Source organism: Brassica napus, chromosome A6 (assembly GCF_020379485.1).
Source record: "Brassica napus cultivar Da-Ae chromosome A6, Da-Ae, whole genome shotgun sequence".
Lineage (NCBI taxonomy): Eukaryota > Viridiplantae > Streptophyta > Magnoliopsida > Brassicales > Brassicaceae > Brassica > Brassica napus.
The window spans coordinates 7,111,178-7,138,203 of record NC_063439.1 but is presented as its reverse complement, the minus strand read 5'-3'; the positions used below and the strand labels follow the sequence as shown (position 1 = coordinate 7,138,203).

Genomic DNA, 27,026 nt, shown 5'->3' with positions numbered 1-27,026 from the left:
CCTTAAATAAGATTACAGAATTACCTAATGTGGCTAATGTATATATGACAATTAATAATTTTGAATAATAAAGATTTGTTAAAAATAAGTGTGTATTATAATTATATTTGTTTAATTTTAAGCTATTAAAATAAAATAAACAATCATACTAACCATATAATAAAATTTTTTAAAAAATATTTATATATTATATTTTGAATTTTTAAAAATGAGTATAAATTACTAAAACTGTTAAAAGTTTCACATTCAAATTTTGTGATCTATGATTTAAAACTTTTGTTATGACATGATACAAATAATTTAAAAATAATATAAGTTGAAAGTCTCATTTAATAAGTATCAAAAATAAAAGATATATAAATATATGTATAATTTTAAATTAAACTATATGTCATATAAAAATACATAAATATCTTAATTTTGAAATTTACTTTGAACATTTTTTTGATAAAAAATTTGAAAAAATATTGACAACTTAATTTCTTAAAATATTATAAATTACTTAAACCATTAATCTCACAGTGAAAATTTTGTTATCACTAATTTAGACTTTTTGCTATAGCAGATACAAATGATAAAAAATAAATATGAGCAAAAAACATCATCTAATAAATATTAATATTAAAATATACCATATATATGTTAATATCATTTAAATTTAATTATATATCATATCAAATAGAAAAAATATTTTTTCGATTTATAAAATTTATTTATATGTTCGCACCAATTTAATTATATTAGTAGTAGATAATGAATTTTTAATTATTCAATATATATTTATTATTTCATAATATTTTATAAACATATAATATATAAAATAATTTATATATATAATGTTTATCCCGTGCAAGGCGCATGTCTTAACCTAGTATAGAAGTATTACAGGAGAAACAATTTTTAAAAGCTGTCGAGAAGTACAAGCGCAAACACATGCGCTAAGCCGCTAAGATGCTGAAATGCACGCGTACTAAAACACACGTATTGTCTTTACTAAAATGCAAACTCATGCATCTATATATATATTAGCTGGGATTCAAACTAAAATTTGTCATCCAACTGGTAGACCAGATATAGCATTCAAATGATTTTCTTAACGTAGGTCAATTTGGATGAAGTTCAAAAGGAGTTGGATGAATAAATCATTGTATGGAATTAATATTTTAAAATTTAACTCCTCATCAAGAGATCAAAAAACATGTCAATATTTGTCATCAATGGAAAGAGTATCAAATCCAAAGAAGACTAATACCCTCAGGTTCCGCAAACCGCATGATGAACACCAGAACAAACTCAGAGGATAACCCGCAAAGCAAAACAAAAACATCGTGTTAATTATATTCTTTTTAGAAGCCTAACAAGACCAATGATTTGCAACAGACAAGGAAAGTAAACTCTATAATTAACTCCAGTTGGCCTTCTACACTATTTCCGAGGAGAATTTCTGATCCTCCCTCACAGTCCTCCGAGCTAAAAAAACCCTAGAGAAACCCTAAGAAATGTCTACAGGAGGTGGAGGTGAAAAAAGTACGGTTCAGATTTTCAAAAAAATGTCACAATTTGCTTACGCAATTGATGAAGCATGAGGATGGATGGGTGTTCAATGTCCCAGTTGATGCTAAAGGGTTTGGTTTGCATGATTACCACACCATTGTTAAGGAGCCTATGGATTTGGGTACAGTGAAGGCTAAGCTAGGGGAAGGTTTGTATGAGTCGCCGTTGGATTTTGCTGAAGATGTTAGACTTAATTTACTTTTAACAATGCGATTTTTTGGAATCCTGTTGGGCATGAGGTGCATAGTATGGCTAAGTTTCTGTTGAGCATGTTTGAGGAGAAATGGGTTCCTATCGAACTGCAGTATCATAATCTTCACCGGGAGATCAAACCGGCTAGTGTTGTAGAGCCTTTACCAGCTCCTACACCTTCCTCCGTCTCTTCGGCCTGTGGTGCTTGAGGATAGGACTTTGTAGATTTCTGAATCTATGACAACACCGTTGGAACCTGAAATCGTCACTGCTGCCCTCGAGAAGCCTGAAGGAGATGAGGAGGCGCCTGTTGATGTTAGGGACCTGAAGATGGATGAGAAACGGAGACTCAGTGAAGAGCTTCAGGACTTGCCTTATGATAAACTATAGACAGTTGTTCAGATTGTGAAGAAGAGTAATCCGGAGCTCTCTCAACAGGATGATGAGATTGAGCTGGATATTGACAGTCTTGACATCCAAACGCTTTGGGAGCTTTATAGTTTTGTGACTGGGTATAAGGAGAACTTGAGCAATAAAAAGGAGGAGGATCAGGGTTTTGGTTCAGAAAGAGATGCTGAATCTGCTCACAACATTATCCAAGAACCGGTAAAGATTTCTTTCCATAGCCAAATGTTATTTATTTCAGGTCTTTATTGATTTTGGCTCATTATCATTGTTTCAGGCAACTGGCACCGAAAGATCGAGAGTTACTGAATCAGGTAAGGTTTTAGGTCACTAGCTCATACCAAATTCGGATGTTATTAATTAGTATTTATTTACACACAACAAAGGAATAACAAATGATTATTTCTAACCAGGGAAAGCTATTCGCATGTCTTCTTCTCCTGTTCGGCAAGAAAACAAGGCAGGTGGATCAAGTAGTTCTAACAGTTCCAGCAGTGACTCGGGATCTAGCTCTAGTGGTAAATGTTGAAACTCTGTGTCAGCTCTTTTTATCACACCTTTATCAGCATCACTACTCACATCAATCTTCTTTTTTGTTCTGCAGATTCTGACAGTGACAGCTCCTCTGGACGTGGATCAGATACTGGTAATTAGAGCTGACAAGTCAAGATAGTGTTTAGCTTTAGAATCAGAGCCGTCATGTTATTTTCTAAGTCGATGACTTTGCCCCAATTGGATTGTTTTCTGTATTAGGATGTTTTACTGTACAGAAGAATGAACTGTAGATGTCTTCCTCTAATCAACATGCTTGTTCCCTGCGTCTTAAGTGGAACAAATCAATTGTTTAGAGCAGTAAAGGAAACTAGAAGGGGCATTAAGAAGAATTTAATGTTTTTCATATTAGAAGAAACAGATTGGTTCTTGGTATCATATTGTTCAAACTTTAAAGCATCACATGACAGTCAAGCCTGCATAGAAGGTGTCTCAATCGTCTGATGCAAATGGCAGGTTTGACCCTGAGTTTTTAGGGTCCGGAGATGTTGTCGCATGTTTCTTACTGTTCGTCACATCAACACCCATGTCTGCATCTCCAAACCATATTGCAAGCTGCTCATATTCCTTCTATCTTATGCTTTACGAAGTTAAAGCATCCATTATCTTTTGTCTGATGATTATGGTAAACAAGAAACATAAGAGAGTAAGAGAGAGAGAGAGAGAGAGAGAGAGAGAGAGAGAGAGAGAGAGAGAGAGAGAGAGAGAGAGAGAGAGAGAGATGAGAGAGAGAGAGAGAGAGATGAGAAGAGGAGAGAGAGAGAGAGAGAGAGAGAGAGAGAGAGAGAGAGAGAGAGAGAGAGAGAGAGAGAGAGAGAGAGAGAGAGAGAGAGAGAGAGAGAGAGAGAGAGAGAGAGAGAGAGAGAGAGAGAGAGAGAGAGAGAGAGGACCTTGAATGATCTGAGCTGCCTATCCTATCACGAGCTGCATAAAGCAAATTGTCGTCAAAATCTGAGGGGTCTTCACGAAATGTCATGTCGTACAAATGGAGCAGCATCAAAGTCTTCGATGAAGAACTCATTTTGAAACGTAACACCAAATCCCAAATAAATACCTTTCTGAACCAAAACCATCACAACAACACAGGAACCAATAATGAAATAATAGTACAAGTACTTTTCTCTTTAATTAAAAATAAAATATCCATCTTTTATTGAGACACAACAAAATATACATCTATTGGATTAACTTAAACATGATTTGAATTTCTTATGATATATATAAATCTAACTGATAATGAAATAACATAAGTAAACAATATGTTTAAAAACTTAAATAAGTTTTTTTTTATTATTATAATAAATTAAAAAGAAACACAAGACCATAATAATCAAAACAACAGAAAAAAAACAACAACAATAATGATAAAAAGTTCAACATCACTCAAAAGAACCATGACAGAGACCCAAACTACATAAGCAAACCTTTTACCTCTAAAAATCATGTTTCGATCCTCATCAACCTCTCCAGTATCATAAGACATTCCATTACGTCGGCCTCGCCCTCTTTTGATGGGACCTATGCTGGGATCGACATCAACAGTGTTGGATTCATCAGATGGTGAAAAAAAACTAAGTGGTGTGGCTATTAATATAGGTGAGAGCAGGGGCGGATGGAAGTACGGCCGTACGGGGTCACGTACCCCCTACTGATTTTTATTATTTTCTTTGATAGTTTAATTTAATTTATTAAATATCATTAGTTTAGTGAAGAAAAATGTAAAAGTGCCCCCATCAAAAATTTTTTGGTGTTTATAATTTGGTGCCCCAATTAAAAACTTTTCTAGATTCGCCCCTGGGTGGTGAGAGGGTGTTGTGTGTGTTGTAGTTTTCGTCATTAGCAGGTTGAAGCGGTGAGGCTTGAGAAATGGGAGGTGTTGTTGTGTAAGGGATCTCATACAACGGTTTGGACTTTGGAGTGGTGTACCTTGAGAAGTTGGTGATGAGATGTTCTCCATCTGATGGTTATCATCGTCAGCAAAGCTCGGGATTAGATAGCTGAATGGTGTAGCTTCGATTGGAGTAGACCCATCAACTGCAAAAGTAAATACTGCATTAAGAAAAAAATAATGATCAAAAGTTCATAATCATTAAACAATCACATAACTATGACTATTAATGTTCTGAAGTCAATCGAATCATATCTCTAAGACTAAAACAACCACTAAATCTCATTTTTATTCTAATCTCAGTGCTAAATGCTTAGAAAAATATTATCAAAACAAATAACACTACATATATAAAATCATAACACAAACATCAAATTTAATTTTTGAGAAAATTACAATTTCAATAAACTTCTCTTATATATAAAAAAAATTCCCACAAAAAATCTTATTCTTTTCTTATTTTGTCTTTTTATCAAGTCTACTTTTTCTATACAAATTTTTTTTTCTCATTTTGTCTATTTATTATCAAGTCCTATTTTCCTTTTCAATCTCAAAACTTGAAAAATAAAAAACTAGAAATGACTTATATTAATTGGCTTAACTTAAACATGATTTAGATTTTTTATGATAGAAATCTAACTGATAATGAAATAACATAAGTAAAAAATATGATAAAATATTTAAATACGTTTTTTATTCTTAATGATTAAAAGGAACACACGACCATAATAATCAAAACCACAACAAAAAAAAATACGACAACAATAATAATAAGAAATTCAACCTCACTCAAAAGAACCATGACATTTTTCCAAACCACGTAAGCAAACCCTTTTACCTCTAAAAGCCCTGCTTCCATCTTCATCAACCTCTCCAGTATCATAAGACATTCCATAATCATACCTCAACTCTGTCACAGAGGTATATGCCTCTTTGCAAAAAACGCAATACGAACCGAAGGTAGGCCATCCTTTTCAAACTCAACAGGCTGCCACATAGCGTTAGCCGAGCAGCTATGGTTCATGAACCGTCTAACGTTACCAATTGATCTCGCACTGACCAAGATTTCCGACCTAAGTTTATAAACTTCAGAGACTTCATCCCAACAGTCTTCACCCACAACTTCCGGTTCATAGTTCCTCCTAAAGTTTTTGTAAACACGAGAAGTACATGACATAACGAGTTTTTTTTAGTTGTTAGCTTGAGAAAAACACAAGACTATCCTATAAAAAATCAACTAATTAACCTTGCATATAACTATAACATTAATGTTCTAAAGTCAATCGTGAATCATATCTAAGACTAAAACAACCACTAAATCTCCTTTTATTCTAATCTCAGCGATAAATGCTTAGAGAAATATTATCAAAACAAATAGCACTACATAAAAAATTATAACACAAACATCAAATTTACGTTTTTAGAAAATTACAATTTCAATAATCTTCTTTTATATTAAAAATATTTTCTAAAAACAAATCTTTTTTTTTTCTTATTTTTTTAATCAAATCTTATTATTCTTTACAATCTCAAAACTTCAAGAATAAAAGACTAGAAAATGATCGTTAGGGTCTACCTGAAAAAACAGAACAAGTTCAATGTTCGGTCTTATCTTCACAATATTTGAACCGCATAATATAACTAAACTACATACCAACATATTCAGATCTGAGTTATAGTGAACACCAATGTATTAACGATAGTCCTTTCATTTTGCTTTTTATTTTCTTAAAAATAAAGGATATATAGTCAATGGTAGGATGATTATTAAAACTAAAATATAGTGATAAGAAAAAATTAATCTGAAATTGAATTAATCGTATCTTACAAAATATAGTCTCAATGATAACATCACCAAAAATAAATACACATAAAATAAACAAAAGAGATATGTAAATTCTATAACAAGTTCAACATTGAACTATATATTAACACGTACCTTTGAAAGACAAGAAATAATGAGAAGTAGCCCAGCTTTCAAAAGAAAAGAAGAAAACAAGAGAGATCGGTGAATAGAGAAACAGGAAAAACTATACTGATAGAATATGTTGAAGTAACAAATAGTATACTGATTATTGATAGTTGGTAGTGAAGAACTGCACAAGAGAGAGCCTCTATTTAAAAGGATTTCAACATGATAGGGTGTGTCTACAAGAAGAATAAGAGCCTTTAGATCTAGCTTAATTCATCTTAACCGTCTAAGATTTTGACTCATAAACAACCTTAGATTTTTTTTGTATTATTCATTGAATCTAATAATAGCCATTAATGGTATTACCAGTTTTGCCTTAAAACTTTTTGACTTGAACATAAAAATCTTTTTCTTCCATTTTAAATAAGAATAATATAACATATATCTATATATAACTTTCAAAATCTGAATGGTTTTGAGATAAACTTTCAAAAAATTACCAAACTTCTGACTGTCTTTGTTTTGAGTCATTGAATTAAAAAAAAATCTGTTTCACATACATGTTTGAGAAATTTGTTGTTATTACTAGTATAGTATCATATCTAGCAAATTCATTATACGCAATAACGTTTAGATAGAAACGTAGAACATGAATAATGGAAAAAGTCAATATCCCAAGCAGTAGTTTGTGGCACAGTACTATAATCTGAAGCACCTATTTACAATTCTTTTTTCTTCATAGTCATGAGTTTGTACACATACAATTACAGTATTGTTTTTAACGTTACACATACACTCAAACCTAATAATATTTTTTTGATCTCGAAGGATCTCTCATATTCTTAGTTAATTATTTAAGAAAGCCATTACACGAACCATACACATTTTTACGCACAAGTTGTATACTAGAGATATATATATTCTGAAATCTGATATGTATACAACAAATTTTAGAATAAAATTCCAACAGCTTCAAATGTAAAACTGACACTCGCATATTGCTGGAAAGATAGATAATGGATAATAATTTGCCAAGAAACAACAAGAATTTGTTTTTCTTTCTTCGTTGATAAAGAGAAACAAAGCATGTCGAAAAACAAAATTAACATAACAATAATCAATTAGATGAATCATTCTAGAAAAATACAACCAGTACATAATATCCTTTATATATTATTTGAGAAGCATTGCAACATTTTTTGTAACCACGTGTCATCATTAGAATGATTTTTAGAATCCTTAGACAAATATGTTGGTCCGTCTAAATATATAATAAGCTTTTTATCAAATCACAATAAATACATTATTAATGTGCTTCATTATTTCCTTAAATAAGATTACGGAATTACCTAATGTGGTTAACGTATATATGACAATTAATAATTTTGAATAATAAAGATTTGATAAAAATAAGTGTGTATTATAATTATATTTGTTTAATTTTAAGCTATTAAAATAAAATAAACAATCATACTAACCATATAATAAAAAATTTTAAAAAATATTTATATATTATATTTTGAATTTTAAAAATGAGTATAAATTACTAAAACTGTTAAAAGTTTCACATTCAATTTTGTGATCTATGATTTAAAACTTTTGTTATGACATGATACAAATAATTTAAAATAATATAAGTTGAAAGTCTCATTTAATAAGTATCAAAAATAAAAGATATATAAATATATGTATAATTTTAAATTAAACTATATGTCATATAAAAATACATAAATATCTTAATTTTGAAATTTACTTTGAACATTTTTTTGATAAAAAATTTGAAAAAATATTGACAACTTAATTTCTTAAAATATTATAAATTACTTAAACCATTAATCTCACAGTGAAAATTTTGTTATCACTAATTTAGACTTTTTGCTATAGCAGATACAAATGATAAAAAATAAATATGAGCAAAAAGCATCATCTAATAAATATTAATATTAAAATATACCATATATATATGTTAATATCATTTAAATTTAATTATATATCATATCAAATAGAAAAATATTTTTTCGATTTATAAAATTTATTTATATGTTTGCACCAATTTAATTATATTAGTAGTAGATAATGAATTTTTAATTATTCAATATATATTTATTATTTCATAATATTTTATAAACATATAATATATAAAATAATTTATATATATAATGTTCATCCCGTGCAAGGCGCGGGTCTTAACCTAGTATAGAAGTATTACAGGAGAAACAATTTTTAAAAGCTGTCGAGAAGTACAAGCGCAAACACATGCGCTAAGCCGCTAAGATGCTGAAATGCATGCGTACTAAAACACACGTATTGTCTTTACTAAAATGCAAACTCATGCATCTATATATATTAGCTGGGATTCAAACTAAAATTTGTCATCCAACTGGTAGACCAGATATAGCATTCAAATGATTTTCTTAACGTAGGTCAATTTGGATGAAGTTCAAAAGGAGTTGGATGAATAAATCACTGTATGGAATTAATATTTTAAAATTTAACTCCTCATCAAGAGATCAAAAAACATGTCAATATTTGTCATCAATGGAAAGAGTATCAAATCCAAAGAAGACTAATACCCTCAGGTTCCGCAAACCGCATGATGAACACCAGAACAAACTCAGAGGATAACCCGCAAAGCAAAACAAAAACATCGTGTTAATTATATTCTTTTTAGAAGCCTAACAAGACCAATGATTTGCAACAGACAAGGAAAGTAAACTCTATAATTAACTCCAGTTGGCCTTCTACACTATTTCCGAGGAGAATTTCTGATCCTCCCTCACAGTCCTCCGAGCTAAAAAAACCCTAGAGAAACCCTAAGAAATGTCCACAGGAGGTGGAGGTGAAAAAAGTACGGTTCAGATTTTCAAAAAAATGTCACAATTTGCTTACGCAATTGATGAAGCATGAGGATGGATGGGTGTTCAATGTCCCAGTTGATGCTAAAGGGTTTGGTTTGCATGATTACCACACCATTGTTAAGGAGCCTATGGATTTGGGTACAGTGAAGGCTAAGCTAGGGGAAGGTTTGTATGAGTCGCCGTTGGATTTTGCTGAAGATGTTAGACTTAATTTACTTTTAACAATGCGATTTTTTGGAATCCTGTTGGGCATGAGGTGCATAGTATGGCTAAGTTTCTGTTGAGCATGTTTGAGGAGAAATGGGTTCCTATCGAACTGCAGTATCATAATCTTCACCGGGAGATCAAACCGGCTAGTGTTGTAGAGCCTTTACCAGCTCCTACACCTTCCTCCGTCTCTTCGGCCTGTGGTGCTTGAGGATAGGACTTTGTACATTTCTGAATCTATGACAACACCGTTGGAACCTGAAATCGTCACTGCTGCCCTCGAGAAGCCTGAAGGAGATGAGGAGGCGCCTGTTGATGTTAGGGACCTGAAGATGGATGAGAAACGGAGACTCAGTGAAGAGCTTCAGGACTTGCCTTATGATAAACTAGAGACAGTTGTTCAGATTGTGAAGAAGAGTAATCCGGAGCTCTCTCAACAGGATGATGAGATTGAGCTGGATATTGACAGTCTTGACATCCAAACGCTTTGGGAGCTTTATAGTTTTGTGACTGGGTATAAGGAGAACTTGAGCAATAAAAAGGAGGAGGATCAGGGTTTTGGTTCAGAAAGAGATGCTGAATCTGCTCACAACATTATCCAAGAACCGGTAAAGATTTCTTTCCATAGCCAAATGTTATTTATTTCAGGTCTTTATTGATTTTGGCTCATTATCATTGTTTCAGGCAACTGGCACCGAAAGATCGAGAGTTACTGAATCAGGTAAGGTTTTAGGTCACTAGCTCATACCAAATTCGGATGTTATTAATTAGTATTTATTTACACACAACAAAGGAATAACAAATGATTATTTCTAACCAGGGAAAGCTATTCGCATGTCTTCTTCTCCTGTTCGGCAAGAAAACAAGGCAGGTGGATCAAGTAGTTCTAACAGTTCCAGCAGTGACTCGGGATCTAGCTCTAGTGGTAAATGTTGAAACTCTGTGTCAGCTCTTTTTATCACACCTTTATCAGCATCACTACTCACATCAATCTTCTTTTTTGTTCTGCAGATTCTGACAGTGACAGCTCCTCTGGACGTGGATCAGATACTGGTAATTAGAGCTGACAAGTCAAGATAGTGTTTAGCTTTAGAATCAGAGCCGTCATGTTATTTTCTAAGTCGATGACTTTGCCCCAATTGGATTGTTTTCTGTATTAGGATGTTTTACTGTACAGAAGAATGAACTGTAGATGTCTTCCTCTAATCAACATGCTTGTTCCCTGCGTCTTAAGTGGAACAAATCAATTGTTTAGAGCAGTAAAGGAAACTAGAAGGGGCATTAAGAAGAATTTAATGTTTTTCATATTAGAAGAAACAGATTGGTTCTTGGTATCATATTGTTCAAACTTTAAAGCATCACATGACAGTCAAGCCTGCATAGAAGGTGTCTCAATCGTCTGATGCAAATGGCAGGTTTGACCCTGAGTTTTTAGGGTCCGGAGATGTTGTCGCATGTTTCTTACTGTTCGTCACATCAACACCCATGTCTGCATCTCCAAACCATATTGCAAGCTGCTCATATTCCTTCTATCTTATGCTTTACGAAGTTAAAGCATCCATTATCTTTTGTCTGATGATTATGGTAAACAAGAAACATAAGAGAGAGAGAGAGAGAGAGAGAGAGAGAGAGAGAGAGAGAGAGAGAGAGAGAGAGAGAGAGAGAGAGAGAGAGAGAGAGAGAGAGGACCTTGAATGATCTGAGCTGCCTAATCCTATCACGAGCTGCATAAAGCAAATTGTCGTCAAAATCTGAGGGGTCTTCACGAAATGTCATGTCGTACAAATGGAGCAGCATCAAAGTCTTCGATGAAGAACTCATCTTGAAACGTAACACCAAATCCCAAATAAATACCTTTCTGAACCAAAACCATCACAACAACACAGGAACCAATAATGAAATAATAGTACAAGTACTTTTCTCTTTAATTAAAAATAAAATATCCATCTTTTTATTGAGACACAACAAAATATACATCTATTGGATTAACTTAAACATGATTTGAATTTCTTATGATATAAATCTAACTGATAATGAAATAACATAAGTAAACAATATGTTTAAAAACTTAAATAAGTTTTTTTTTATTATTATTAATAAATTAAAAAGAAACACAAGACCATAATAATCAAAACAACAGAAAAAACAACAACAATAATGATAAAAAGTTCAACATCACTCAAAAGAACCATGACAGAGACCCAAACTACATAAGCAAACCCTTTTACCTCTAAAAATCATGTTTTGATCCTCATCAACCTCTCCAGTATCATAAGACATTCCATTACGTCGGCCTCGCCCTCTTTTGATGGGACCTATGCTGGGATCGACATCAACAGTGTTGGATTCATCAGATGGTGAAAAAAAACTAAGTGGTGTGGCTATTAATATAGGTGAGAGCAGGGGCGGATGGAAGTACGGCCGTACGGGGTCACGTACGCCCTACTGATTTTTATTATTTTCTTTGATAGTTTAATTTAATTTATTAAATATCATTAGTTTAGTGAAGAAAAATGTAAAAGTGCCCCCATCAAATATTTTTTGGTGTTTATAATTTGGTGCCCCAATTAAAAACTTTTCTAGATTCGCCCCTGGGTGAGAGGGTGTTGGTGTGTTGTAGTTTTCGTCATTAGCAGGTTGAAGCGGTGAGGCTTGAGAAATGGGAGGTGTTGTTGTGTAAGGGATCTCATACAACGGTTTGGACTTTGGAGTGGTGTACCACTTGGTGATGAGATGTTCTCCATCTGATGGTTATCATCGTCAGCAAAGCTCGGGATTAGATAGCTGAATGGTGTAGTTTCGATTGGAGTAGACCCATCAACTGCAAAAGTAAATACTGCATTAAGAAAAAAATAATGATCAAAAGTTCATAATCATTAAACAATCACATAACTATGACTATTAATGTTCTGAAGTCAATCGTAATCATATCTAAGACTAAAACAACCACTAAATCTCATTTTTATTCTAATCTCAGTGCTAAATGCTTAGAAAAAATATTATCAAAACAAATAACACTACATATATAAAATCATAACACAAACATCAAATTTAATTTTTGAGAAAATTACAATTTCAATAAACTTCTCTTATATATAAAAAAAATTCCCACAAAAAATCTTATTCTTTTCTTATTTTGTCTTTTTATCAAGTCTACTTTTTCTATACAAAATTTTTTTTCTCATTTTGTCTATTTATTATCAAGTCCTATTTTCCTTTTCAATCTCAAAACTTGAAAAATAAAAAACTAGAAATGACTTATATTAATTGGCTTAACTTAAACATGATTTAGATTTTTATGATAGAAATCTAACTGATAATGAAATAACATAAGTAAAAAATATGATAAAATATTTAAATACTTTTTTATTCTTAATGATTAAAAGGAAACACACGACCATAATAATCAAAACCACAACAAAAAAAAAATACGACAACAATAATAATAAGAAATTCAACCTCACTCAAAAGAACCATGACATTTTCCAAACCACATAAGCAAACCCTTTTACCTCTAAAAGCCCTGCTTCCATCTTCATCAACCTCTCCAGTATCATAAGACATTCCATAATCATACCTCAACTCTGTCAACAGAGGTATATGCCTCTTTGCAAAAAACGCAATACGAACCGAAGGTAGGCCATCCTTTTCAAACTCAACAGGCTGCCACATAGCGTTAGCCGAGCAGCTATGGTTCATGAACCGTCTAACGTTACCAATTGATCTCGCACTGACAAAGATTTCCGACCTAAGTTTATAAACTTCAGAGACTTCGTCCCAACAGTCTTCACCCACAACTTCCGGTTCATAGTTCCTCCTAAAGTTTTTGTAAACACGAGAAGTACATGACATAGCGAGTTTTTTTTAGTTGTTAGCTTGAGAAAAACACAAGACTATCCTATAAAAAATCAACTAATTAACCTTGCATATAACTATAACCATTAATGTTCTAAAGTCAATCGTGAATCATATCTAAGACTAAAACAACCACTAAATCTCCCTTTTATTCTAATCTCAGCGATAAATGCTTAGAGAAATATTATCAAAACAAATAGCACTACATAAAATTATAACACAAACATCAAATTTACGTTTTTAGAAAATTACAATTTCAATAATCTTCTTTTATATTAAAAATATTTTTCTAAAAACAAATCTTATTTTTTCTTCTTATTTTGTCTTTTTCATCAAGTCTATTTTTCTATAAAAAATATTATTTTCTTCTTATATTATCTATTTTATCAGGTCCTATTTTTCTTTTCAATCTAAGAACCCAAAGAATAAAAGACTAGAAATGACTTATATTAATTGGCTTAACTTAAACATGATTTGGATTTCTTATGGTACAAATCTAACTGATAATGAAATAACATAAGTAAACAATATGATTAAATACTTAAATAAGTTTTTTATTCTTAATGATAAAAAGGAAACAAAAGACCATAATCATCAAAACAACAACAAAAAAGCAAAAGACAACAACAATAATAATAAGAAATTCAACCTCACTCAAAAGAACCATGACAGTTTACCGAACCACATAAGCAAACCCTTTATACCTCTAACAACCATTCTTCCATCTTCATCAACCTCTCAAGTATCATAAGACATTCCATAATCATACCTCAACTCTGTCAACAGAAGCATATGTCTCTTTCCAAAAAATGCCATACAAACTGAAGGTTGACCATCCTTTTCAAACTCAACAGTCTGCCACATAACGTTAGCCGAGCAGCTATGGTTCATGAACCGACTAATATTACCAATCAATCTCGCACCGACCAAGATTTCCGACCGAAGTGTATAAACTTCAGAGACTTCATCCCACAGTCTTCACCCACAAGTTCCGGTTCATAGTTACACCTAAAGTTTTTGTAAACTCGAGAAGTACATGACATAACAAGTTTTTTTGAATTGTTAGCTTGAGAAAAATACAAGACTATCATATAAAAAAAATCACTAATTAACCTTGCATATAACTATAACTATTAACCAAGGTTTTGAAAACTGGACCGGCCGGTCGAACCGGTCTGACTGTGACTCGTTAAAGAAGCCGAGTTCGGTTCGTTTAAACCCCGGATTTGAGAAAAACCCGTGAAACCGGCTAAAACCCGGTAAATTCGGTGATCATATTCAACTTCAAAACACGGTTCTACATAAATCAACATATAATTAATGTATTTTCAATTTTTATTAAAATTTAATATTTCATAATTAATGTTTAATTTTTACTATTTAATTGGCTTTCGCTTGATTCTATTTTAAGTTTAAAAAATCTATTTTTGACTCTCATATTTTATTCTCATTTTGCTATATTCATATAATTTAAGAGATTTAGTTGTAAAAATAAATAAATATGTAATTTAAACAGTCACTCATTTGTTTTTTTGTTATCAATTTTAGTTGATATAGTATTCACTTGTATATATAAATATACTTATGGTTATTGTTTATTATCTAATTAATAAAAGAGAACATAGAACACATTATATGTAGAACTACATTTTATAAATATATGATTATTTAGATTTACTTATTTTTAAATAGAAAACCCGGTTCGACCGGTTACACGGGTCCAACCACTTAACCAGTAGCTTTACCGAGTCGGTATCCGGTATGGTTTTAAAAATATTGCTATTAATGTTCTGAAGTGAGTCGTGAATCATATCTAAGACTTAAATAACCACCAAATCTCCTTTGATTCTAATCTCAATGATAAATGCTTAATGAAATATTATAAAAACAAATAGCACTACATATATAAAATTATAAACCAAACATCAAATTTACTTTTTTAGAATATTACAATTTCAATAATCTTCTTTTTTTTTATTATAAAAAAATATTTTTCTAAAAAAATCTTATTTTGTTCTTTGTTATTTTGTCTTTTTATCAAGTCAATTTTTCTATAAAAAATCTTATTTTTTTTTATTTTGTCTTTTTTTTATCAAGTCCTATTTTTCTTTTCAATCTCAAAGCTCGAAGAATAAAAGACTAGAAATGACTTATATTAATTGGCTTAACTTAAAAATGATTTGGATTTCTTATGATACAAATCTAACTGTTAATGAAATAACGTAAGTAAACAATATGATTAAATACTTAAATAAATTTTTTATTCTTAATGATTAAGAGGAAACACAAGACCATAATAATCAAAACAACAACAAAAAAGAAAAGACAACAACAATAATAATAAGAAATCCAACCTCACTCAAAAGAACCACGATAGTTTTCCGAACCACATAAGCAAACCCTCTTACCTCTAAAACCCATGCTTCCATCTTCATCAACATCTCCATTATCATAAGACATTCCATAATCATACCTCAACTCTGCCAAGGGAGGTATATGCCACTTTGCAAAAACACAATATAGATACTCGGTTTAATGAGATATATATCCTGCGCCAGGGTGGGGAGAGTTGATTCCACCATTGTGTGATTCCATTCATCAGAACCTCTTATGAGGAGGTCTGAGACGAAGATATCCCTGCTTGCTTCCGTCGGCGGCCCAAAAGGAATGGTGCGAGAGGTTGAGCTGATCCATGAGTCTGACCAAAACTTAGTAGAATTCCCATTGCCTATGGCTTTTCCTAGTTGCAGTTGTAGCAACTGACATCCCGCTACCACGCCTCTCCATCCGTGAGAAGCGAAGGATGGGCAAGGAGCTGAGAGGAAGCTAGAGCTGTGACAGTACTTTCCTATAAGCAGTCGTGCTAGGAGACACTCCGGGTTGGTGAGGATGCGCCAAGCGTTCTTTGCAAGCATGGCGACGTTGAAATCTTGTATATCCCGAAGACCTAAGCCACCAACATCCTTATGCTGCGTAAGGTTGTCCCAGGCCACCCAGCATATGTTTCTTGTTGAGAGATCATGATCCCACCAGAAACGGGTGAGAGCTGATTGAATCTGGTCACAGAGCCCCACCGGGAGAAGGAAGCATGACATAGAAAAAGTAGGTACCGCGGTAAGTACTGATTTTAGCATAGTGAGCTTTCCGGCAGAGGAGAGGCGATGAGTGGACCATGCTGCGGCTCGGAGTTTGATCCTGTCTACTATGGATGAGAAGTGGTCGCGTTTCCTTCTCGAGAAAAGCTCTGGTAGTCCAAGATATTTACCTGTTCCACCTTCTTTTTCGATACCAAGGAGTAATTTGACTCGGGCTCGAGTCTCCCGTGGTGTTTTCGATGAGAAGGAGATGGATGACTTGGTAGCATTGATTAGCTGACCCGAGGCTTTCTCATAATCTTTAAGGATCAGTGTAAGGGCAGAGCAATTTTCCGTCGAAGCTTTGGTGAAGATCATCGTATCATCGGCAAAGAGGAGATGATTGATCCGAGGACATCGGTGTCCAATCTTTACTCCAGTTAGAGCTCCACTCGTCTGTCCCGCTCTGCATAGTCCGGAAAAAACCTCCCCACAGAGTATAAATACATAAGGGGAGAGGGGGTCTCCTTGTCGGATACCTCGGGATAGTATAACCTCTCCTAGTGCTGCGTCGTTCACTAGAAAGGAGTAGGAGACCGTTGAGATACACTGCATCACCCAGTTAACCCACTTTGGGACAAAACCTAGTTCCTCCAAGACCTTTTGGATAAAGTTCCACTCCAAGCGGTCATAAGCTTTGCTCATATCTGTCTTCACCGCCATGTAACAGTGTTTCTTTGCGTCCGACGTCTTGAGATAATGGAGTATCTCGTGGGTAATAAGAACATTATCCGCAATTGCTCCATCCTTTTCAAACTCAACAGGCTGCCACATAACGTTAGCCGAGCAGCTATGGTTCATAACCGACTAATATTAGCAATCACTCTCGCACTGACTAAGATTTCCGACCGAAGTTTATAAACTTAAGAGGCTTCGTCCCAACAGTCTTCAACCACAAGTTCGGGTTCATAGTTCCACCTAAATTTTTTGTAAACTCGAGAAGTTCAAGACATGACGAGTTTAATTGTTAGCTTGAGAAAAACACAAGACTATAATATAAAAAATCAACTAATTAACCTTCCATATACTATAACTATTAATGTTCTGAAGTCAATCGTGAATCATATCTAAAACTAAAACAACCACTAAATCTCTTTTTTTATTCTAATCTCAGTGATAAATGCTTAGACAAAATATTATCAAAACAAATAGCACTACATATATAAAATCATAACACAAACATCAAATTTACTTTTTTTTGAGAAAATTACAATTTCAATAAACTTCTTTTTTGCGAAATAATATTTTTCTGAAAAAATATTTTGTTTCTTCTTATTTTGTCTTTTCTATCGTCTATTTTTCTTAAAAGATCTTATTTTTTTCTTATTTTATCTTTTTATCAAGTCTTATTTTTCTTTTCAATCTCAAAACTTGAAGGATAAAAGACTAGAAATGACTTAAATTAATTGGTTTAACTTAAACATGATTTGGATTTCTTATGATACAAATCTAACAGATAATGAAATAACATACACTATGATTAAAAACTTAAGTAAGTTTTTTATTCTTAGGGATTAAAAGGAAACACAAGACCACAATAATCAAAACAACAGATAAAAAGACAACAACAATAATAATAAAAATGTTCAACCTCACTCAAAAGAACCACGACAATTTTCCGAACCACACAAGCAAGCCCTTTTACCTGTAAAAACCCTGCTTCCACCTTCATCAACCTCTCCAGTATCATAAGACATTCCATAATCGTATCTCAACTCTGTCAACGGAGGTATATGTCTCTTTGCAAAAAAGGCAATACGAACCAAAGGTTGGCCATCCTTTTCAAACTCAACAGGCTGCCACATAACGTTAGCCAAGCAGCTATGGTTCATGAACCGACTAACGTTACCAAAAGCTCTGGCACTGACCAATATTTCCGACCGAAGTTTATAAACTTCAGAGACTTCGTCCCAACAGTCTTCACCCACAAGTTCCGGTTCGTAGTTCCACCTAAACCTTTTGTAAACTCGAGAGGTGTCGAAGACGTACTCGTCGTCTTCTTCAATCTCATCTCTTCTCTTAGCTGTGCCAACCAACTCGCAGATAAAAGTCCCGGCTCGTATGGGCTCCCACGAACGTAACCCCCAACCGCAGCTCTCCGTCTTGAACACTTCCAACCGGAGTTTCAAACCGCTTTGAGATAGCCTGTTCTTGCAGTCCGCGGGGCAAGAACAGGATTCGCCACATTCGTAAATCATCGGTTTACGATATAGTAAAATGCGGTTATCATACGGTAACTCGCCGCCATTTCTTTGAATACAAAGACACGTCGGATCTCCACATGACTGACCACCTTGACAAGTGTTGTTGCATCCAGTAGATTGATGGTTCGGAACGATCATCATACTCAAACTTTCCGAAGAGGCTCTGTAGTCGAAGTCTAGTGGCCACTCCTTGTCGTTCTCATCGATCTCGTTCACGATCGGAACTGGCAACGCCTCCAATCCAAGAGCAATATCTTCAAACACAAAACCCTTCCTCGACCGATTACTCGAACCACACTTCATCAATTCTTCAGCTAACTTCCACGTGGCGAAACCAGAAGGCTGGTCTTGTTTTCTCACGAGATTAAACTTGAATTCATCAAAGCCGGTGGTCCCTTTCTCTATCCAATAATGGGTTACCACATAGAGACCATCGTAGATATATACTTTCCCTTTTTTATCGCCCGGATCCTCTACACCTCTAATCACTCTAACTTCATTTCCTCTTTTCTGACTTGTGACCAACGCTAGGTTTCCTCTTGTAAGGTCTTGATTTCTAGGTTTACCATCCTTACACGTTCCTCCTTGCCCGGTGTATACCAAAGTATGAAGCTCGTCCGTTTTGTCGTTGTAGTGTCCTACTGATGTAACGACACTTGTTGTTAATCCTTCTGCTTCACCATCTTTCGCTAGTAGATAGTCGATACCAGCAGGCATCTGAGTGTGAAGTCCAACCAAACACATCTCTCCCCAGAAGTAGAATATATCTCCTGGTTGTACCCCCGGAACCGGACCGATTCTCTTCTTCTTGTTAGTTCTGACACCCAGATTGGTAAACCTACTGAAGGCAGTTGTGACCACAGCTTTCTCGCAGCTTATGTGGCCTAAGCGACGACAAACGGCGTTGAAACGCATCCGAACGGAGTCCACCAGATCTTCATTCCCATTTTCTTTCTCCTCTTCGGTTATCATCGAGTCAAAACTGGGACAAAATATTTTGTCGTCGGGATTATGGGGTTTCAGCTTCTTCACAGGCGTCTTGGCGCTCTTCGAACCCTTTGGTCGGCCCCGTCCTCTTTTAAGAGGATCGCTACTCGGAGCAGCATCATCATCAGCCAAAGAGTCGTGTTTGGAGTCATCGTATGGTACAATAGCTTGAAGATCTGTGGCCATTAGAGGAGGATGAGGGGAGAATGATGTGTTGTGAGTTTCATCATTGTGACCAGATACAACCACTTGATTGTTGGGATGAGAGGTTTCCATCTTCTTCTTGGACGGCTTGGAATTCTTTGAACCTTTTGGTCGGCCTCGTCCTCTTTTGATAGGACCCATGTTGGGATCGACAGCAGCAGTGTTGGATTCATCAGATGGTGAAATGAAGCTGAGTGGTGTGGCCAGTAATAGAGGTTGATAGGGTGTTGGTGTGTTGTAGTTTTCCTCATTAGCAGGCTGAAGCGGTGAGGCTTGAGGAATGGGAGGTGGTGTTGTGTAAGAGGTCTCGTCATCAACAGTTTGAAGTGGTGTAACCACTTGAGAAGTTGGTGATGGGATGTTCTCCATGTGATGGTTATCATCGTCAGCAAAGCTCGGAATTAGATAGCTGAATGGTGTAGCTTCGATTGGAGTAGACTCATCCATTGTAAAAATATGTCCTGCATTAAGAAAAAAAAATGATCAAAAGTACATAATCATTAAACAACCGCATAACTATAACTATTAATATTTTGAAGTCAATCGTGAATCATATCTAAGACTAAAACAACCACTAAATCTCATTTTTGTTCTAATCTAAGTGATAAATGCTTAGAGGAAATATTATCAAAACAAATAGCAGTACATATATAAAATCATAACACAAACATCAAATTTACTTATTGAGAAAAATACAATTTCAATAAACTTATTTTTTTTTATAAAAAAGTAATATTTTTCAAAAAAAAATCTTATTTTTTTCTTATTTTTTTAATCAAATCTTATTATTCTTTACAATCTCAAAACTTCAAGAATAAAAGACTAGAAAATGATCGTTAGGGTCTACCTGAAAAAACAGAACAAGTTCAATGTTCGGTCCTATCTTCACAATATTTGAACCGCATAATAACTAAACTACATACCAACATATTCAGATCTGAGTTATAGTGAACACCAATGTATTAACGATAGTCCTTTCATTTTGCTTTTTATTTTCTTAAAAAATAAAGGATATATAGTCAATGGTAGGATGATTATTAAAACTAAAATATAGTGATAAGAAAAAATTAATCTGAAAATTGAATTTAATCGTATCTTACAAAATATAGTCTCAATGATAACATCACCAAAAATAAATACACATAAAATAAACAAAAGAGATATGTAAATTCTATAACAAGTTCAACATTGAACTATATATTAACACGTACCTTTGAAAGACAAGAAATAATGAGAAGTAGCCCAGCTTTCAAAAGAAAAGAAGAAACAAGAGAGATCGGTGAATGGAGAAACAGGAAAAACTATACTGATAGAATATGTTGAAGTAACAAATAGTATACTGATTATTGATAGTTGGTAGTGAAGAACAGCACAAGAGAGAGCCTCTATTTAAAAGGATTTCAACATGATAGGGTGTTGTCTACAAGAAGAATAAGAGCCTTTAGATCTAGCTTAATTCATCTTAACCGTCTAAGATTTTGACTCATAAACAACCTTAGATTTTTTTTGTATTATTCATTGAATCTAATAATAGCCATTAATGGTATTACCAGTTTTGCCTTAAAACTTTTTGACTTGAACATAAAAAATCTTTTTCTTCCATTTTAAATAAGAATAATATAACATATATCTATATATAACTTTCAAAATCTGAATGGTTTTGAGATAAACTTTCAAAAAATTACCAAACTTCTGACTGTTCTTTTGTTTTGAGTCATTGAATTAAAAAAAAATCTGTTTCACATACATGTTTGAGAAATTTGTTGTTATTACTAATATAGTATCATATCTAGCAAATTCATTATACGCAATAACGTTTAGATAGAAACGTAGAACATGAATAATGGAAAAAGTCAATATCCCAAGCAGTAGTTTGTGGCACAGTACTATAATCTGAAGCACCTATTTACAATTCTTTTTTCTTCATAGTCATGAGTTTGTACACATACAATTACGGTATTGTTTTTAACATTACACATACACTCAAACCTAATAATATTTTTTTGATCTCGAAGGATCTCTCATATTCTTAGTTAATTATTTAAGAAAGCCATTACACGAACCATACACATTTTTAAGCACAAGTTGTATACTAGAGATATATATATTCTGAAATCTGATTTGTATATACAACAAATTGTAGAATAAAATTTCCAACAGCTTCAAATGTAAAACTGATACTCGCATATTGCTGGAGAGATAGATAATGGATAATAATTTGCCAAGAACACAACAAGAATTTGTTTTTTCTTTCTTCGTTGATAAAGAGAAACAAAGCATGTCGAAAAACAAAATTAACATAACAATAATCAATTAGATTAATCATTCTAGAAAAATACAACCAGTACATGATATCCCCTATATATTATTTGAGAAGCATTGCAACATTTTTTGTAACCACGTGTCATCATTAGAATGATTTTTAGAATCCTTAGACAAATATGTTGGTCTATCTAAATATATAATAAGCTTTTTATCAAATCACAATAAATACATTATTAATGTGCTTCATTATTTCCTTAAATAAGATTACAGAATTACCTAATGTGGCTAACGTATATATGACAATTAATAATTTTGAATAATAAAGATTTGATAAAAATAAGTGTGTATTATAATTATATTTGTTTAATTTTAAGCTATTAAAATAAAATAAACAATCATACTAACCATATAATAAAAATTTTTAAAAAAATATTTATATATTATATTTTGAATTTTTAAAAATGAGTATAAATTACTAAAACTGTTAAAAGTTTCACATTCAAATTTTGTGATCTATGATTTAAAACTTTTGTTATGACATGATACAAATAATTTAAAAATAATATAAGTTGAAAGTCTCATTTAATAAGTATCAAAAATAAAAGATATATAAATATATGTATAATTTTAAATTAAACTATATGTCATATAAAAATACATAAATATCTTAATTTTGAAATTTACTTTGAACATTTTTTGATAAAAAATTTGAAAAAATATTGACAACTTAATTTCTTAAAATATTATAAATTACTTAAACCATTAATCTCACAGTGAAAATTTTGTTATCACTAATTTAGACTTTTTGCTATAGCAGATACAAATGATAAAAAAATAAATATGAGCAAAAAGCATCATCTAATAAATATTAATATTAAAATATACCATATATATGTTAATATCATTTAAATTTAATTATATATCATATCAAATAGAAAAAATATTTTTTCGATTTATAAAATTTATTTATATGTTCGCACCAATTTAATTATATTAGTAGTAGATAATGAATTTTTAATTATTCAATATATATTTATTATTTCATAATATTTTATAAACATATAATATATAAAATAATTTATATATATAATGTTCATCCCGTGCAAGGCGCGGGTCTTAACCTAGTATAGAAGTATTACAGGAGAAACAATTTTTAAAAGCTGTCGAGAAGTACAAGCGCAAACACATGCGCTAAGCCGCTAAGATGCTGAAATGCACGCGTACTAAAACACACGTATTGTCTTTACTAAAATGCAAACTCATGCATCTATATATATATTAGCTGGGATTCAAACTAAAATTTGTCATCCAACTGGTAGACCAGATATAGCATTCAAATGATTTTCTTAACGTAGGTCAATTTGGATGAAGTTCAAAAGGAGTTGGATGAATAAATCATTGTATGGAATTAATATTTTAAAATTTAACTCCTCATCAAGAGATCAAAAAACATGTCAATATTTGTCATCAATGGAAAGAGTATCAAATCCAAAGAAGACTAATACCCTCAGGTTCCGCAAACCGCATGATGAACACCAGAACAAACTCAGAGGATAACCCGCAAAGCAAAACAAAAACATCGTGTTAATTATATTCTTTTTAGAAGCCTAACAAGACCAATGATTTGCAACAGACAAGGAAAGTAAACTCTATAATTAACTCCAGTTGGCCTTCTACACTATTTCCGAGGAGAATTTCTGATCCTCCCTCACAGTCCTCCGAGCTAAAAAAACCCTAGAGAAACCCTAAGAAATGTCTACAGGAGGTGGAGGTGAAAAAAGTACGGTTCAGATTTTCAAAAAAATGTCACAATTTGCTTACGCAATTGATGAAGCATGAGGATGGATGGGTGTTCAATGTCCCAGTTGATGCTAAAGGGTTTGGTTTGCATGATTACCACACCATTGTTAAGGAGCCTATGGATTTGGGTACAGTGAAGGCTAAGCTAGGGGAAGGTTTGTATGAGTCGCCGTTGGATTTTGCTGAAGATAGTAGACTTAATTTACTTTTAACAATGCGATTTTTTGGAATCCTGTTGGGCATGAGGTGCATAGTATGGCTAAGTTTCTGTTGAGCATGTTTGAGGAGAAATGGGTTCCTATCGAACTGCAGTATCATAATCTTCACCGGGAGATCAAACCGGCTAGTGTTGTAGAGCCTTTACCAGCTCCTACACCTTCCTCCGTCTCTTCGGCCTGTGGTGCTTGAGGATAGGACTTTGTAGATTTCTGAATCTATGGCAACACCGTTGGAACCTGAAATCGTCACTGCTGCCCTCGAGAAGCCTGAAGGAGATGAGGAGGCGCCTGTTGATGTTAGGGACCTGAAGATGGATGAGAAACGGAGACTCAGTGAAGAGCTTCAGGACTTGCCTTATGATAAACTAGAGACAGTTGTTCAGATTGTGAAGAAGAGTAATCCAGAGCTCTCTCAACAGGATGATGAGATTGAGCTGGATATTGACAGTCTTGACATCCAAACGCTTTGGGAGCTTTATAGTTTTGTGACTGGGTATAAGGAGAACTTGAGCAATAAAAAGGAGGAGGATCAGGGTTTTGGTTCAGAAAGAGATGCTGAATCTGCTCACAACATTATCCAAGAACCGGTAAAGATTTCTTTCCATAGCCAAATGTTATTTATTTCAGGTCTTTATTGATTTTGGCTCATTATCATTGTTTCAGGCAACTGGCACCGAAAGATCGAGAGTTACTGAATCAGGTAAGGTTTTAGGTCACTAGCTCATACCAAATTCGGATGTTATTAATTAGTATTTATTTACACACAACAAAGGAATAACAAATGATTATTTCTAACCAGGGAAAGCTATTCGCATGTCTTCTTCTCCTGTTCGGCAAGAAAACAAGGCAGGTGGATCAAGTAGTTCTAACAGTTCCAGCAGTGACTCGGGATCTAGCTCTAGTGGTAAATGTTGAAACTCTGTGTCAGCTCTTTTTATCACACCTTTATCAGCATCACTACTCACATCAATCTTCTTTTTTGTTCTGCAGATTCTGACAGTGACAGCTCCTCTGGACGTGGATCAGATACTGGTAATTAGAGCTGACAAGTCAAGATAGTGTTTAGCTTTAGAATCAGAGCCGTCATGTTATTTTCTAAGTCGATGACTTTGCCCCAATTGGATTGTTTTCTGTATTAGGATGTTTTACTGTACAGAAGAATGAACTGTAGATGTCTTCCTCTAATCAACATGCTTGTTCCCTGCGTCTTAAGTGGAACAAATCAATTGTTTAGAGCAGTAAAGGAAACTAGAAGGGGCATTAAGAAGAATTTAATGTTTTTCATATTAGAAGAAACAGATTGGTTCTTGGTATCATATTGTTCAAACTTTAAAGCATCACATGACAGTCAAGCCTGCATAGAAGGTGTCTCAATCGTCTGATGCAAATGGCAGGTTTGACCCTGAGTTTTTAGGGTCCGGAGATGTTGTCGCATGTTTCTTACTGTTCGTCACATCAACACCCATGTCTGCATCTCCAAACCATATTGCAAGCTGCTCATATTCCTTCTATCTTATGCTTTACGAAGTTAAAGCATCCATTATCTTTTGTCTGATGATTATGGTAAACAAGAAACATAAGAGAGTAAGAGAGAGAGAGAGAGAGAGAGAGAGAGAGAGAGAGAGAGAGAGAGAGAGAGAGAGAGAGAGAGAGAGAGGACCTTGAATGATCTGAGCTGCCTAATCCTATCACGAGCTGCATAAAGCAAATTGTCGTCAAAATCTGAGGGGTCTTCACTGTGACAGCATATTCCTCTGATCTTATCTCTTAACGGCTCTTTTACTATTTTCATAAGATTCCCGGTTTGCATACCGGTTTACTGGTCACGTGTTAGACCTTGCCAGCATTTCCCTTTAAGTACTCTTTGTCATTTTCTTAAGAAGGTATCAATCCAAAATAACATTTCCTCTCATCTCTTTCTCTCTCTTACTCCATTATCATCATCCCTTCATCATCCTTAAGGATCTTGTACTCCAAGGTGACGCACTTCTTCCTTAAAAGCTCACCTTCTAGTCTTGATTAACATCTATCTCTAATCTCTCGGTGAGGTTACGGAAAGATATCTATCTCATTACTTTTCCTGTCTCATTTTGGTATCAGAGCAGTCGAATCCTAGGGATTTCATCATGGTGGAAACGAGAAACCAAGAAAAGACGCTCCTGGAGCTGGTCGAAGAGATCCGTACAAACCAGGAACGCCAATCTTCTGAGCTTCGTCAACGGTCTGACTCCCTCGACGACCGCTACAACAGGCTCGAACGACTGGTCTTTGAGAACCTCCTGCAGCTCCAATCAGCCGGTAAAAGACCCGTCGACGACGCTGGTGGCTCACAAATGATGGACCACACCTCCGCCGAGCCCAACAGACCCCCAGACCCACCGGATCTATTCCGTTTTCCGCAACAGCCGACCAGAGACCCTCCTCCTTCCCCAGTTACCAACGGTCTCGCTGGACGATTAACAAAAGTGGGTTTTCCCACCTTTGACGGTACAGACCTCTGCGATTGGATCTGTATCTGCGAGCAGTTCTTCGACCTAGACGGCACCACGCCGGAGCTCAAGGTCCGACTTGCTGCGATGCACCTCCGCGGAAAAGCTCTCCAATGGCACCGCAACTTCATGGCGGAGCGCTTTGGGGTTTTTCCCTCTTGGACCGACTACGTGATAGCTTTATCGAGTCGCTTCAACGCCCTTTTTGACGACCCACTTGCAGATCTGGTGGCTCTTCATCAAGGCTCTGACTCTATCATCACCTATCTGGACAAGTTCGAGAACGCTAGAACTCGACTCAC

At 34.1% G+C, this 27,026-nt stretch overlaps 1 protein-coding gene and 3 pseudogenes across 1 annotated transcript; 3 read left to right on the top strand and 1 right to left on the bottom strand.

The window, feature by feature from the left end:
- The first annotated feature begins 1,484 nt into the window (after nucleotides 1-1,484).
- Nucleotides 1,485-3,078, top strand: LOC125610239 (annotated as a pseudogene).
- Nucleotides 3,079-9,323: 6,245 nt separating this feature from the next.
- On the top strand, nucleotides 9,324-10,902 carry LOC125609895 (annotated as a pseudogene).
- A 7,193-nt stretch (nucleotides 10,903-18,095) lies between these two features.
- Nucleotides 18,096-22,559, bottom strand: LOC125610235 (histone-lysine N-methyltransferase, H3 lysine-9 specific SUVH7-like). The gene is made up of 2 exons (XM_048782414.1): nucleotides 21,164-22,559; nucleotides 18,096-20,413 (listed from the first exon to the last, which is right to left on the bottom strand). Exon 2 carries the CDS (start codon nucleotides 20,397-20,399, stop codon nucleotides 18,150-18,152), a length of 2,250 nt encoding a protein of 749 aa, XP_048638371.1. The 5' UTR covers nucleotides 20,400-20,413; nucleotides 21,164-22,559; the 3' UTR covers nucleotides 18,096-18,149.
- Nucleotides 22,560-23,954: 1,395 nt separating this feature from the next.
- Nucleotides 23,955-25,548, top strand: LOC125610236 (annotated as a pseudogene).
- The last annotated feature ends 1,478 nt before the right edge of the window (nucleotides 25,549-27,026 follow it).